Raw genomic sequence first — 16195 nt, 5'->3', positions numbered from 1 at the left:
TTGCAAATTCTAAAATAAAACAAAAACAAAACACAAACAGAATTAAAATTAGCAGAAAAATGAATTATCAAGCTAAAATCAATCCTTAAATTGTGACAATAAAACCGTTAAGCAGTCCCCGGCAACGACGCCAAAAATTGATGTGGTATTTTTGTGAAATTCATTCTATGCATGTTATAAATAAACAAGAAACTACCTTATTAAAGAATAAGCATAATCTATCTTCAGTTGGCACGGATCGTCCACCTAACCACTAAGACGCGGTACGACCCGTCTTCCTTAGGTATAAATTATCAAATTCTATAACAGGATACATACAATCAATGAATAAGTGTAACCCATCTTCGGTTGGCACGGACTGTCTACCTAAATTACACTAAACTAGGGTGTAGTACAATCCGTCTTCCCTAGGCATGGCCTATCAAATCCTATTGATCATATGTCAATTAAACCCATTGTATAACCATCATCCTCATAATCACAGAAAATAAGAATGATTTGAGATCAATAAAAGTAAAATACTTTCTAAGACAAGAGAAGAATTTCACAAATATTGATTTTGGAATTTAAGAACAATTGCATTTAATAATTAAGAACATAAATCAATTGTAGCAATCCTCATAATTATACAATCAACATGCATAAATTGAAAATCTAGAAATTAAATACAATCAAACCATTGTGCTTGGATAGGGTTACATCAACACCCCACGAAGAGGTTTAGCTGCTCATGATCTCCTAAGCTCCACAGACTATTTTACTGAATTTTGCTCTAGAAGCGGTGTGTCCTTTCTCAATTCTTAGAGGCCTATTTATAGGGCTTAGGAGAGTCCTAGAAGCCCTAGGAATCCTATAAATTTCGGAGATTTAAGTCCAAGTCCAATTATGATAAAGAAAACCTAAGTCCAAATCGGAATAGGATTCGCCCAGAATTGCGTTCCTATCTTGCGGGGCAATTTTGGCAATGCAGCGCTCCGAATTAGGAAAATGCTATTTCACAATGATTTGTAGAAATTTGAGTTAGCTTTCCAGTGCCGCTTGAATCACCTCAATCGGATATTTGAGCTGAAAGTTATGGCCAAAATACCGAGACATATACAGAATCCAAAATTGAATCCAATCCGATTTTGATTCCAATTTGAGAAATTCCGAATTAATCTCTTCCTTTATTTGATTAAACTTAACCATGATTGGTTAAGCTTAATCATATCTTCTAGGTCTTCTCAAAGTGTGCTTTTAAGCCCAAAATGAATGGAATTAATTGCATCTTTATTTATAACCTGAAAACACAAAAACAAAACAAAATCAAACAAATAAAAACGCTAAGGAATTAACATATGCAAATTAAGGGGCTTGAATGTGTAACATTCGGCGCTTATCAGCCCCCAATATATGTCGTTCACATTATCATATAGCCAATACTTAAATACCCGTAATTTGGGTATTTGGCATTCACATAATTCATACCATGCAATATAGTCGCTAACACTCTTTAACGTAATATGTTATATCTCTTTATATATATACCAACTAATCTCAACAACAACTATATAATTCAATCGAGCAAAAACAACCAACTACTAATTATTATATGGGTTTTGCACCCAAGAAGTTATTCCCGTAGTTTTAAGGTCGTTACTCTTGCATTATAAAGGCATCTTTAATACAAATGAATATTTGTCCAAGAAAATTGCGCTTAATAACTTAAGATGTTAAACTGAATAGGTAAAAGTGAAACATAACACCAAAAAAAAAAAAAATGGCAAGCAAAACAAGAATAATAAACATATGCTCTGTTTGTGTGTGAATGCACATATACTCCTCATCAAAGATATAACCATGGCATATGTGGAAATCCTAAGTAGCTTGCGTTTACTGGCATAACCAGAGAATTTTTCCAGTGGATCCACACACATAAGCACAACACTGAGGGTTTGGCGTGCATATTCTACGAACATAATATAATATGGTGACAAATACATCTATCTTACATAGGACCCAACCTATGCACATAATGCATGGAATAGACAAGTGATCAAAGCAGCACATAAGAGCCTAAAAAACGATTCAATTAGTAACTTTATAGGTGGGCTTTCACCAAATTCTAAACCAAGTCCACTCTTCCAATTTCTAGCCACAAACTGATCCAAAAATTAGAAATTTCAGAATATAAAAAACATCCAAAACGATTCAACCAGTGCCTATGATACAAGTGATCAAAGCAGCACATAAGAGCCCAAAAAACGATTCAATTAGTAACTTTATAGGTGGGCTTTCACCAAATTCTAAACCAAGTCCACTCTTCCAATTTCTAGCCACAAACTGATCCAAAAATTAGAAAATTTCAGAATATAAAAAACATCCAAAACGATTCAACCAATGCCTATGATACAAGTGATCAAAGCAGCACATAAGAGCCTAAAAAACGATTCAATTAGTAACTTTATAGGTGGGCTTTCACCAAATTCTACCTATGATACAAGCAATTTTGTGCAGCACACGACACACAAACCACACAAGGGGCAAACACAAGCTTGGAAAAAACAAAGGAAGTTTAACAAACTCACCTTGGTCGTCGATCTGGTCTGGAGATGTATCTGTGCGTGTCTCGAACTGTCCTGAGGCATATCAGAAAAATAGATCCAGTCGGTTTTTTCAGGACGAAGAGTACAACCAACTGGAGTGCGAAGAACAGAGAACAGAGGATTTACTCACCGGCGGCGCACAGGTTCAGATACAGAACCCAGTCACCAAGCCGATGAAGGTGCGGCTGATTCCCTTCCCCTGTTGATCATCCTATATAAACGATTCACAGAGAATGGGGGAAAGAGAAAGAGAATGGCGGAAAGAGGAAGGAGATGGAAGGAGGAGGAAGGAGTGGGTGTTGCTGGGGAAGATAAAGCTTCTCGTTGTACTGTGAGATGAGGGGGAAAAAATTTGGGTATATTTTTGTGAAGGGGTGAGTGTTGCTGGGGAAGGGGAAATTTCACGCTGTGCTATGAGATGGGGGGGAAAAATTTCAGCAAGCTTTTTGTGTGGGTGTTTTGAAGGGACAAAATAGTCATTGTCTAGCATAAGAAAGGGGTAAAATAGTCAGCGTGCAGCGTGTAGTTTGACTGCTTTTCTCAATGTCTTCGGCGCCCAGTTGAAGCTACAGTGCCGTGGAAAAAAGCTACAGTGCAAGAGGGGTTAACAAACAGACCCATAGTCTATACTATTGTCTCAGTTCAAAACTATATATACGGTAAGAAAAATTGTAACCTTGAGCCAACAACCTACTATTAGGACTCATTCATAGCCAGCCTTGTAACTCTCCATAATTAATTAACTGATAATTAATTTCATGGTTCATCTCCCAGCCTTATTCCTTACGGACCAAGACTCAGGAACCTCTACTTCTCAAAAAGAGAGGATACTAAGTAGCAGAAAGTATTAAGATTCTATAACATCAATCTTATCCGTCTAAGTATTTCAATTCTCAGTGTTGGAAATGAAAGCTGATATTACTGTCTACTCCTGAGCAATTTTTAAGTATTTCAATTTTTTTTTTTTAATATAGATATAATATATGCTTATAATCATGAATATCAATAATAGTTCAACAGTATGGTCTACCTGAGATATTACTCCTTCTCGGCAGGATTGGCGTTGTCCTGAGGAACCTGTAATACAATGCCGGTGCTCTGACCATTGTACGCTACCATCTATAACATTAGCGGTACAACCGAGTCCGACCATGAGTGGCCCACACCACTAATGATGTACATCCTATAGTGACCAACCATTAGGCAATGGCTGCGGCGGTCACAGAAATCATGGATCCAAGGCCCACACACACACACACATGACCATAAGGTTAACCTGTATAGTAAGCCTATAATCGTTATCCCACACGTATCGATGTACCATGTCATACGATGCAATTAATCTTATCCGTTTTTTACATGCATGCTTTTACAAGTCTCATCATTATCTTGTTAATCAACATACGTTTTCACAAAAGAGAGTTCACAGTAGTTTCAAAATGTATTTCATAAGAGTTGTAAATATGCATGTTTCATATATATAAATAATCGTGTGCATTGCGGGAATAATAACAACAAGCATCCATGTGAGTTTGTACTCACCCGGGTTGAATAAATTATCTGAGTATTCCTCCAAAAGTCCCGGGCTCTCCAAATCTATGAAAAACTTCTCATTAGTCTTAAGTCCACTAAAACAAACCTTGGACTTGAAAACAAGGGTCGTTGGGTGCTCGGCCAAAAAGGCCATTCCCTGAACGACACTAGTCGAGTAAACAAGTTAAAGAATTTGGATTCCCTTTCATTGAGTTATTAGCTTGGTTCTTGTTTAGGCAAAAAATACATGACAATGCGTACCGACTATGTCTTCCAAGTCATTTAAAGACTTCCGATGTGTTCAACGTGAAGCATTTGACTCTATGTTTTGTTGGTGCTGACAAAGACGACTTGAACTCGAGGGCAAGTTCTTCCCAACCTGGGTTGACTGATGCAAGATAATAATAATAATAATAATAATAATAATAATAATAATAATAATAAAGTAGATTTATTATTACTTCTGTTTTTTCCTTTTTCAATAATAATTGGGTTTTTCCTTTCCTATTAGGATTTGTTTTCCTTTTCTAATTAGGTTTGGTTTTTCTTTTCCTTGTTAATTTAAGAAGTGTCTAACCTTTGCTTATTTGGAGCAATTAAGGTCTTTCTCTTCCCTATTTGTTATTTTCTCTCTTCCTGAATTTCCTTTTCAATTTTCAATTCTTAGTTTATGTTGTTATTGTATGCTGTTAGAACAATAGTTAGGCTCAGCGTCATAGTGCCTTGACCATTGTACACTACAGTTCATAATACTAGTAGCCCGACCGAGTTCGACCTCGGGTGGCCCACGCTACAAATGATATATGTCCGATAGTGATCACCAATTAAACATGGATGCGCCGGTCACGAAACAACCATTGGATCTAAAGCCCATATAACATACACACATTTGATCATATAATTAACATGTCTAGTAAACCCATGACCATTATCCCGCACGTACCGATGACCATGTCGTACAATGCAAGTAGTCGTATCCATCTTTTACATGCATGCACTTACAAATTTTATCGTATTCATTATCTTGCTTAAGCAATAGACGTTTTCACAAAATAGAGTTCATAGTAGATCAAAATGTATTTAATGAGAGTTGTAAAGATGTATATTTGATACACATAAAATAGTCATGTAATGCGGGAAATATAACAGCAAGTATTCATATGAGAGGTTCAAAAGTTTAATGATGGGCGAAAAACCCATTTCAAACCAAGCAGCCTCCTAATCACTTATAAGCAAGTTCTAAGGCTACAAAAAGGCTCGTAACATACTTCTAACCCAAAATAACATCTCCATGCATAATAAAGTACGTACAACAAGATTAAAATGCTACCCATGTTTAAACCAAGATTAAAACCTAAAACAATATCATAAGCCCAAAACTAACAACCAAACTATGGAAAACACTTAACTAGAGTAACAAATAGGTAATGAATAAGCCAAGTTAAGGAGGTTACCTTGCAAGAGCAAGAACCTCCAAGAAAACCTTCCTCCCCTTCTCACAACTCAAAAGACACTCAAGCAGAGTTTCTCTAAAGTTCAGATAGCATAATGAGGCTTAGAAGGATGTGAGAGGGGGTATTTATAGGGTTGGAAAAGTTGAGACCATTACTGTGGCAATCCTATAGGTCATCGAATGTTCAATGGTCCAAGGTCGAATGTTCGGTGTACTATTTGCACAATGATTCAAGGGTTGTAGGGTGTACGTTCAGTCATTACCCAGTGGGTCAAACTTTAGTCAACGAACGTTTGGTGGTGCCCCGCAAACATTTGATATACTATTACCCAACTGGTTTAAGGTTGCAGAGCGTAGAGCGAACATTCGATGGTCCCCCCCTCCTGCGAATGTTTAGTCAGTGCCTAAAATCCCACAAATCTTCTCTCCAACGAGCCCTAATGAACTGAAAATTTTGATTAACCCTCCAACTAAGCTAACCACAACCTAGTAATTACCTGGGGCATTATATTCATGTAAGTTAATATGAGAAATTTTACTTACAACTCTCAAATTGATTATTTCGATTAATTAATTTTGTTGCCGTTATAGATAAATCCCTTAGAATTTATTTACATGGTAAATGAGTATGTGAGAGGCGAACGAAATTTAATTATTAGTTTATTTAAATTTCGGGGGCATTACATAAAACTTCGGTGTTTTATAGATTAGCATGTTTGATAGACTATGGATTAGGGTATTTTGCTGAGTAGAAGATGCTGATCGAATGGCTCATTTAGTTAGGTTTGCATAGAATGCTTAGACGATGTTATTTATTGTAGTTTTGTTTATTTGAAAGCTCTATGTTTACATTTGATGATAATGAATGATCTTGCTCAAGGATAATTTAGTTATGGCTCGTATCATTATTATTCTGCTTTCTACTATATTTTACTATGATAATTAGTGTTTAAATTAGTAAATTCAGCAAATTATAAGTTAATTAGTATGAAAGCACTACTTGTAATACTCAAAATTAATAAATTTAATTAGTTAGTTTTGGGTGCGTTATATGCCCCCATTATCAAACACAAATTAGACCCCATGTCTTGTCAAGCCTACACCTTGTCACATGAGGACACTTGGCCCACTTGTATGACGTCGGTAGACCCACCACAGCAGGGAGCCATGCTACTCATGCAGGTAATAAATGCCATACTCTTTCATTTTGGATATGAAGAATTTCTTTTATAACTATCCTTGCTAACTTAAGCATTAGAGTCATCTCTGACTTGCTCTCCGATCTCAGCGAGTCTCGTTCTCTCAAGTGTTTCATTGTTTAGGAACGGTCGTTCATCTGATCCACTATGGTATCAGAATCATTGATATGTAAGCAGCAGGGGGCCCTGCCAAGTGCCAAAAAAGGGAAAAATAATTTCCAACTCTCCATCATTTTGAAGGATATTATAGAATTTGGCATTATATCATCGTATTGCTTCTTCTTTTGGATGAAATAGATTATTCTATTGCTTCCACCTAAAAAAGAAAACAGAAACCTGCAGGAAGCAAGCTTTCATAATGGAGGATCTATAGAATATACCAATCATGTATTATTGAACTTCTTGATCGAAAAAAGAAAGCAAGTAACCTTCTTTAAAAAACATTTGTTGATGTACCATGTCCTACCACAAAACATGGCAGTAGTGGACCTTCTTATTATGCTCAAGAACTTTTCAGGACAGAAAAGCTTTTAGTTTTGAATAACTTGTGGAATGATTTCTCCAACAATAGAATATAAACATGAAACCTCCGAGAGCAAGCAGTGTGGCATAGATGGTTCCATTTGCTTCCTTGTAAAGAGGAAAGAGTCTACGACCACCCAACAACATTGTTAAGAATATAGACAAGCAACAAGGAAAGTGGATAAAGCGCATAGGCCACCAATGAAATCCAAAGAGGGAAAGTAGTGCGGAAACTGGCAATGAGACCCATCAAAATGCAGACGACCAGCACAACTAGCACCTCAGAGGAGAAGTCCCATGTCAAGTTGCGGAAGTAAACAAGACCCAAGAACACTGCTAGGGAAAGAACATTACCCATGGTCACTGACCCATATATCTGCACCACAATCATCACAAAGATTAGATACCCTTAAGGTTAAATTATCACTTATTTCAAAAGTTTAAGCTAATAAAAAATAATTAATTTTAATCATTTAACTAATATTCTAACATTTCCTGTTACGTGTTGATTTAAACTTTATCTTAATATATAAGTGAGGCCCAAAATATAAAATATTTTAATTAAAATTTGAGTGAATGAGAAAGACGAAATTTAAATTTAAAATTTTGGTTCTGATACTATGTTAAATCACTACTTATTCTAAAAAGCAATCTCTTGTACAAAGATGGACAAGAAATGGAAACAAAACGTTTCTCCATTCCAAAAGGTTAAACTAATAGGAGATGGTTGATTTTAATCATTTAATCAATATTCTAACACTCAAGATAACAAATTAACACTTCAAATTAAAAAAATTAAGGTTACGTTTCATACGAGAAATGATTATTCCATTAGATAAAAATGAATAACTTTCATTGGAAATGGAAGAATATAGAATAAAATAGCATTGAAGTAGCCATTCTTATGTCCCACGAGGGAACGACTATTCCTTAAATTTAAAAAATTTTTATTCCTCTCAATTTGAGAGGAATAGATATTCCTCAATTTATTCTCTCATGTGCCATGGAAATGGCTATTCCAAATATTAGAGTATATGTATACTTTAACACCAAGATTATTTTATTCCACCTTTTCCCATTTTTAATAGAAGCTAATTCTTTTTTTTGGACAAAGTTTTCCTCCAAACTAGGTTAAAGGAATTTCCTTCAACCTAGTCTATAAAAATGACATGGACAAGAGTTTTTGTCCAAACTTGGTTGGAGGAATTTCCTCCAACTCAGTTTATAAAAATGACATGTGTCCCTTTTTTTTAATAAAATGTGAGATGGACATTAGTTTTAAAAATTATTTATTTCAACTTTGTCCCTACTATTAAAAAAACATGTGCATCTTACATGTTCAAATGACACATGTCATTTGTATAGACTGAGTTTGAAGAAATTTCTCCAACCCAGTTTAGAGGAAAACTTTGTCATTTTTTTCTAATGAAATAATCATTCTGCATACCAAACGTACTCTAAGAAAATATTAGGAGTCTAAGAGAGAGAAGGTCCATTCGAAATATTGTCACATGAAATCGCGATTTAAGAGAGCTGTAACATGAGAAATTGTCTATTATTATTCCATCTATGCTCTCTTAATTAATGCAAGTTTTGAAAGACAAATGCAACTATTGGAAACAGAGTTGAAGGCAAGGAGAAGCAAACCTCTGAATACATCAAGGATGCCATTCTCGACTTCTTCTTTCTGGCAAAAATTAGAGTTGACACCACCTCACTGGAGCTAGCAAAGGGCAAAATGACAAATGAGACGAAGAAAGAAGGAATGCTGGTAGCAGTTGAGAAGTTGTCAACAACATCCACAAGGGGATCTGCAACTACAGCAGCAAGTAAAGTTCCCAGAAGCAACATGAAGCCTGCTTTGGAGGCATGCCACTTGGCATTCTCAATTCTCTCCACAACCTCATCATTCTGATCTCCCAAAAGCTCTTGTTCTTTCTTTGTTTTCTGCATATATGCATTTATAGATTTTCATCACACACACAGATGCATGCATATATATGATTGGAGCTAGGAAATTATATACCTGATGAAAATGATTGAGAAATCTTATTGATTGATCATCTTGGCTATCCCCACTTGTTCCAGATCGCCTAGCCTGTTTAAGCCATCTTGAAATTCCTTCAACAAATTCATTCACATCAACTCGTGTATCGCGAGATGTATCAAAATCTTTCATCACTTTTGCAATAGCATCATTAGTGTTTGCATCTAGCTCTTCAAAATTAATTCCTATTACCAGAGCTCTTAGCTCTGCCTCAGACAGGTGCCCATCTGAATTCTGATCAATTGTCTTAAACAACCTGCCATTGTAGTGCAATAGCAATTGGTTTAGAAGCTAAGATTTAGTTCATATTTATTGAATGTCAATAGTTTTATTGGTTATCTGTCTCAAAGTCAGATGTTTATTGTCCTTAACAAAAACATAGGTCTTGTTTGATGATAATAATTTTTTTTTCTTGGAAAAAAAAGAAGAAGAAGGTATTAACAAACAATTTTAAATACAGAACATTCGCAAAATACTCAAAACTACTTTTACTTTTATGTAATATTAGAACATTTTTTAAACCAAAAAGCTGGGAAAAAAAAAAAAAAAACACTCTAAAAAGCGTTAACAAATGAATGATTGGAGGATAGATTCAAATAAAACAGAAAGTTTAACAAAGACTAACGTTTCTATGACATCTGTATTTGGTTGACCATCATCTTTAAAAAGTCTTCCCAGGGCACGCATTTTCAGATCTCTTAGGATTCCTGATATTACATGCTTATGCTTCGCGTAAGCAAGTCTTCTCTTCTGAATCCAGGGCTGGAAGATCTGCATTCATGTTTCAAAGGAAGATCTTCAAATAATATTAATATTATATCAATCGCTAATCAAATCAACTTGTAAATACCTGATAAAGGGTATAAGCAATCAATAAAGAAATGGACACAAGCAGCGAAACCAGAACTGCCAGGTGACTTAGAGAAGTTTTCTGGAAAACTTGAGGTAATTGGACTATTATTAACGGAATAATAGATATAATCATGATTCTAGCAGCATAGCTAGTCCAGATATCAGTGCTCACCCCAGATCCTGCAAAAATCCAGAGTGTTAGAGCATTCATTGGACTAGAAAAAAATTTCAAAAAAAACTCTACATCCAGCGAACCAAAATAACCAAAAATCTAGATGGGGGTGCCCTTCGGGCCACCTACAGCCTCATAGGTGGCTCACAAGCCACCCCAGAGGTGGCCGTGGGGCCTCTGGAAAGGCTACCCCCACCCTATTTTATGAATAGTGATGCTTAAACAGTAAAAAATAACATTTTAGTGATGTTTTCTAAAAACGTCACTATTCAAATATCATTAAACCTGATTTGTTTGTAGTGTACTAAATCTGTGCTTAATATTTGCTGAGCCAGACGTGAATGTTACGGCCTACATGTTATTAAACATATCCCACAGCAGAAACACTTGCGTAGGGAAAGGAAAGAGTTGCAGAAACCATGCAATTGAAGAGCTTGATTAACAGAAGTATAAAAGTGATTACCTGTTAAGCTAAATGTTTTTGTATCTTTCTGATCTACAGCAACTGAATTCTCCAGGTCACACTTGCCAACTACTAGACACGTGCCCCACAAAATTGTTAAAAGCATTACAGTTGATCCAGCTAGCAACCCCATCCCAACCGATACCTGACTTTGAGCAGTTTCCGTGCTCCCAGAAAGTCCAGATGCTATATATTCATAATACCCGAGCTTATGTTATCTTATCATAAGTTTAATTTCTCAGTAAAATCACATAATGCAATGACAAGAAAGGAAGAAACAATTCTCCAATAATCAATTGACAAGTGTTTTACTTGCGAGAAATACATGAATTTTCTATTTTACATTCTCAAGTGCTTATTGATCCCTAACATGAGAATTGTCACGTCAGCTTTCTATACAATTTATTTTAATTCCACCTACAAGGATAGAACTAATATTTTTTGTGTGGGCAATACTCTGAACCTATGTATATAAATAAATACCTAGATGCAAAGAATAGTATAATAGAAAACTAAATTATCTAACCATCTAGGAGGCAAAAAAGTCATTATTGACCTAGTATGGTATAGAAAATAATATTTTTATAAAGATTTTTAAAAAATTTGGGGTGCCAAAAACCCTTCACTACTAAGGTAGGTCCGCCAACCATCGACTACTAAGGTAGATCAGTACCCTTCTGATTATTCTTCTTTTGTAATTGCCACATTAAAAAGTCAGCACTTGAGAGAGTACAATTTCTCTCTCTCTCTATATATATACAAAATCAATCAATCAGTAAGTGAAACAACAATGCGGTATATATTTGAAAAGTGAACAAGAAGGTCATAGAAGTTAATCTTCTATATTATGAAACATGCATATGGTCCAAATTGAATGTTTGGTGTGAACATAATTAAAGTACACATAAATATAATTGAATCCTCTATTTTTCACGGCACATCGTCGTTTTTTACTGCAACAGATCCTAAATACAAACGGCAAGTTGTCGAGTACACTGGCAGTCTGGTAGATCGTTGATTCCAAATAACCATGCATACTATGAATTGATATGATGGTTAAAATTGGTTGCTTTTTAATGACCCATTTTGCCCTTGGAAAAAATACTTCACACGTTCCAAAAGGGATAGAGTTTTCCTTTAAATTAGATTGAAAAAAAATTCATCCAACCTAATTTATAAAAATAACCTATATCCTTTTGTATGTGAGTTTTTACATGTTAGAGTCGTGATTAAATAAATTTTTGCATTCACTTTTTATTAAATTTCTAATAATACTGCCATGTTATACCTAATTGGTATACCTAATAATTAGAAAGCCACATACATTATATTTAATAAAAAAAATTTAACAGAAAATTGTAAATTATGTATTCCGTACACGGTACATCAGGATGGCCACCAAAATTTCTTTCTAAAACTTTTTTTTTTATATATTTTTTTCATATTTATATTTAATATTTTAATATTATAAATAAAAACACATTTGTATTAAGATAACCTAACCTCCAGCTCATCGTGCAATCGTGCGTCTAAAGTCTGCATCAGCACATGTCTCCACATCAGCAGTTGAATTTAAGTCCTAGTGCATCTCTCTAATGCAGCAATATATATATATATATATATATATATATATATATAAGTTCCACTTATAATATATTTATATATATTTAAGTTCAACTATCAGAACCTAAAGAAGTATAAGCCTATAACACAGCCTCTAACGGATAGGAATTTTCTTTTCCTTCTCTTCATAGCATTCAACTTGAACATATATAGTGTTACCTAAAAATTTCATTTCTCAGGAATTTTAGTTCTTGTGAATTTAAATTCTCAAGAACAAATTCTTAGCAATAGACACAAGAATTAATCGACTTTCGTGCTTTCTTATAAGGAATACGTTATTATTTCCCTACTCGACTTGTCAGAGAATATGCCAGTCTACTTTCTTAATGAATAAGTTTTTTTTTGTTATTTTATGTTTTTTCTAAGCGCCAGGAGAAGTTTTAAATTTACAAGAAATATGAGAAAAACAAAGAAACGACGGCATTATTGTCACGCGCGTATTGGTTTGTTGTGTAATATACGCCAACTCCAACTCCGTTTTAACGTTGTTAGGTGTGGAAAATAAGAAATTTGCGATCAAGTCAGAAAATTTGACTGGAAAAACCAGACATTTAAGCTAATAAACGCTTCTCTTTGTTCTACTTAATCCTCATCATTAAGCTTAAAATTTGACCAACAAATATATATGAAAAATTAGGCAAAACAGGCAGGAAAGATGAAATGCTTACCGAGGATGATTGTTGCATCAGGAAGAGAGCTCAAAACAGGGAGGAAGAAGCCACCAATAATCCCAGGTCCGAGGATTTCCAGCAGAATCTCACTCCCATCAGACAACAACTTGGCACCCAAGAACATCAAGTAACTGTAGACAAGAATGAGAAAAACATTTCCTAGGACGGTGGTCGTGCATGGCAGAAATCCGTACGTCTCTGTGCAAGTATCCGACGAGAACAAGCGGTTGAGATAAAGAAGCTTTGGCTGGTGAAGACTGTGGACTCCGTCGGAGACATTATCGGACGGCGAGTCGGTTGTAATAAAAATTGGCCGGCTCCGGCAGGGGCTGGCTAGTGTAAGGAGGAAGATGGCTAGACAAAAGCATGCAACTTTATTTTCCATTATTTCTAGCTCTGCTCTGTTAAAAGCTTTTTTGGATGATAAGTTTATGTTTAAAGGAGGCTGCAGGAGAGAGAGGAATAATTGATGGGAGACTTGGAAGCATTCAAAGTCAATTAAAAGAAATATTAGAGCTTATCAAATATATATATATATATATATATTAGAGAATTGATTAGTAGGTATACCTATAAGATGTGTGGAAGCATAATGGAAAATAAAATAATACAACTGTTTTTGTTTAGGAAAGTGTTAGGTGTTATTTGAAGTTCTCGAGGTCTTAGATAAATAATTTTTAAAAAAGAAATCGATAAGAGAAATAAGGGTTAGAGATTTTTTTAAAAAATAATAATAATATCCACCGAAAATCAAAAAAACACTTCACAAATTCCTGTAGTTTATGTTTTTTGTAAATTTGTAGTCCTAGGATGCATGTATTGGAGGAAAAGGTTGCCATCAATGGCGATACAGTTTGGGTTATATCATAATTATTTCAATTTGCCACGTGATGTCAAAGGTCTCTAAAACTTGTATCCAAAGGGACAGGTTAATCATCCACCGAATTCAGGAATTAAAGAATGCTTGATTAGTTGGAAACATGATCATTAGTGTTTAGCATGATATAGACACAAGGATATTTTGTCTTGTTCAAATTCCATGAAATGTACAATATTGGAGGGCTATGAATTTTCAAGTGCATGCATTTTCAACAAAATTGACCTCACAATTAATAAACAATCTCGATCGAGTGGTGTTAGGGTGTTAGAGTTAGAGTAGAAACTGATGTCACAATTTAATTTATAATTAACTAAAAAACTCGACTTATCATAATTTGTAAATGAATTTATAAAGAAAAAAAAAATTGGTTTTTATTTTTTGCTCATTTTTTGTCCGGTGTCTATTTTAGTACAAGAGATTAGCAAATTTACCAGACCTACGTATAGGTCCTATGAATTCAATATTGATTTTTTTTTTTTTTTTAAAAAAAAAAAAAAGTAACAAAAAATTTGTAGGAAAATAACACCAAATACATTTTAAAAAATAATAGTACTGGGAACTTGCTTGTCTTAAATAATGTATCTACTAAGAATTGTCAAAGACTAGGATATATGGCAAGTTGACAATACCTAATTAATGAGATAAGAATTATTAGAAAAAAGAATAATAAGACAAGCAAGAAATATTATAAAAATATTTTATTGTGATTTAAATTGCATTTACGTGGAGCATATCAGACATTGTAATCTAGAAGCCTAGGGAAGTTGATTTTTTTTTTTTTTTTTTTGAGGTTGATTTTGGTCGAAAGGTTTGTTTGCTCTTATCTACATCCCAGCCCAGTAGGCCCATCCGATTTGAAGGATGGAGCTGTCACAGTGTCCCACCCCATGTATTGGGCCCTACAATTAACGAGATTTGTCCTTTCAAAACGCATAACCCTCAAGACTCGGGGAAAAGCTTCCTCTCCATTTCAAGTGAAATGGAGAGGGTCATTTAAGTGTATTTGGGGCATAGTTGTTTAAAAAAATTTGTTCGAAATTTAAATGGACAATTATACCCCCTAAAAATACTAAATGAACCATTTTCATTTTAAGAGCATTTCCAATGGAAGAGCCATATTTTTATGTAAAATAGCTCTTCAAAACTCACTTTTATCTAGTTTAGTTAAGCCATTTTTAAGTGTTTCCACGTCCGATTAGCTATATTTCTAAAAAAAAGGTGGGAAAAGATTTGAGAAAAAGATAAAGCAGGAGAGAGAAACACTAAAAAATAAAATGGCTCCCTTAAAAAGTGCTGCTACATTTAACTTTTTTTTTTAGCTCTTCTAATCAAATATCTATTTTACATATATTTTTTGCTCATCCAATGTGAGAGGTTTTTTGAACATTTGAATAGCTATTCTAGATAAAAGTAACATTTGACTCTTCCATTGGGAATGCTCTAAGTAAAATAAAGAGAATCCGTTTTCCAAGACTCGAGCTCAAATTAAGAAAGTTATATTAAATGCTAAATGAACTTTGTATTTTACACTTTATGCTTTGTTTGTTTCATTGTAAAATAAATTTTGAAAGCTATTGTTTGCATTATTCTCTAGAGTGATGCAATGGAGCATCACTTTTTTTTTTTTTTTTTTTGCTGAATTCAGAAAAAAGTGGTACTCCTTGGCATTAGCCATTCTCTAACATGATAGTTAATAAAATAAAATAAGTAAATAAAATTAAAAATTATTGTAGTGAAAAGTTGATACGACAATTATCCCATTAGAAACTAAGCAATTAAGATTATAAAATAGAGAGTTGGTGTAAACATTTCTCAACTTATAATTAAGTTTAGAAACTAGGGAAATCATATCTAAAATCCTTAGGTAAACGCGCTTTTTTTAAAAACTCCCTGGGTATTTTTTTTCGGAAATTTAATCCCTGGGTCACTCGAGACTACTTAAAAACTCCTTACCGTTAATTTTTGTTAACTTCCGTTATTTGAGTTAAACGCACCGTTTTACTTAAGTCCACCTCAGTACAATTTTGTATCCTACGTGTTCACATTGGACACGTAGGATATAAAACTCACCGTTTTGGACCATCCAAAACGGTGAGTTTGGCTTAAACTTGAGGGCTTCTTTTTTGAAACCCTCAAGTTTCATACGGTCACAATACCAGCCTCCCGATACACCTCAAGCGGCAACCCACCGACGC

At 34.5% G+C, this 16195-nt stretch overlaps 1 protein-coding gene across 1 annotated transcript; it reads right to left on the bottom strand.

Moving 5' to 3' along the window:
- Positions 1-7145: 7145 nt before the first annotated feature.
- LOC132182788 (sodium/calcium exchanger NCL-like) lies at positions 7146-13505 on the bottom strand. The gene is made up of 7 exons (XM_059596132.1): positions 13118-13505; positions 10827-11012; positions 10190-10371; positions 9965-10110; positions 9319-9595; positions 8940-9239; positions 7146-7668 (listed from the first exon to the last, which is right to left on the bottom strand). The coding sequence occupies exons 1-7, from the start codon at positions 13503-13505 to the stop codon at positions 7420-7422; spliced, it is 1728 nt and encodes a 575-aa protein (XP_059452115.1). The 3' UTR covers positions 7146-7419.
- Between the last annotated feature and the right edge of the window lie 2690 nt (positions 13506-16195).

The sequence above is a fragment of the Corylus avellana genome, chromosome ca5 (assembly GCF_901000735.1).
Source record: "Corylus avellana chromosome ca5, CavTom2PMs-1.0".
Lineage (NCBI taxonomy): Eukaryota > Viridiplantae > Streptophyta > Magnoliopsida > Fagales > Betulaceae > Corylus > Corylus avellana.
Note: the sequence above shows the minus strand (reverse complement) of the source record. Positions and strands in the feature narration are given on the sequence as shown.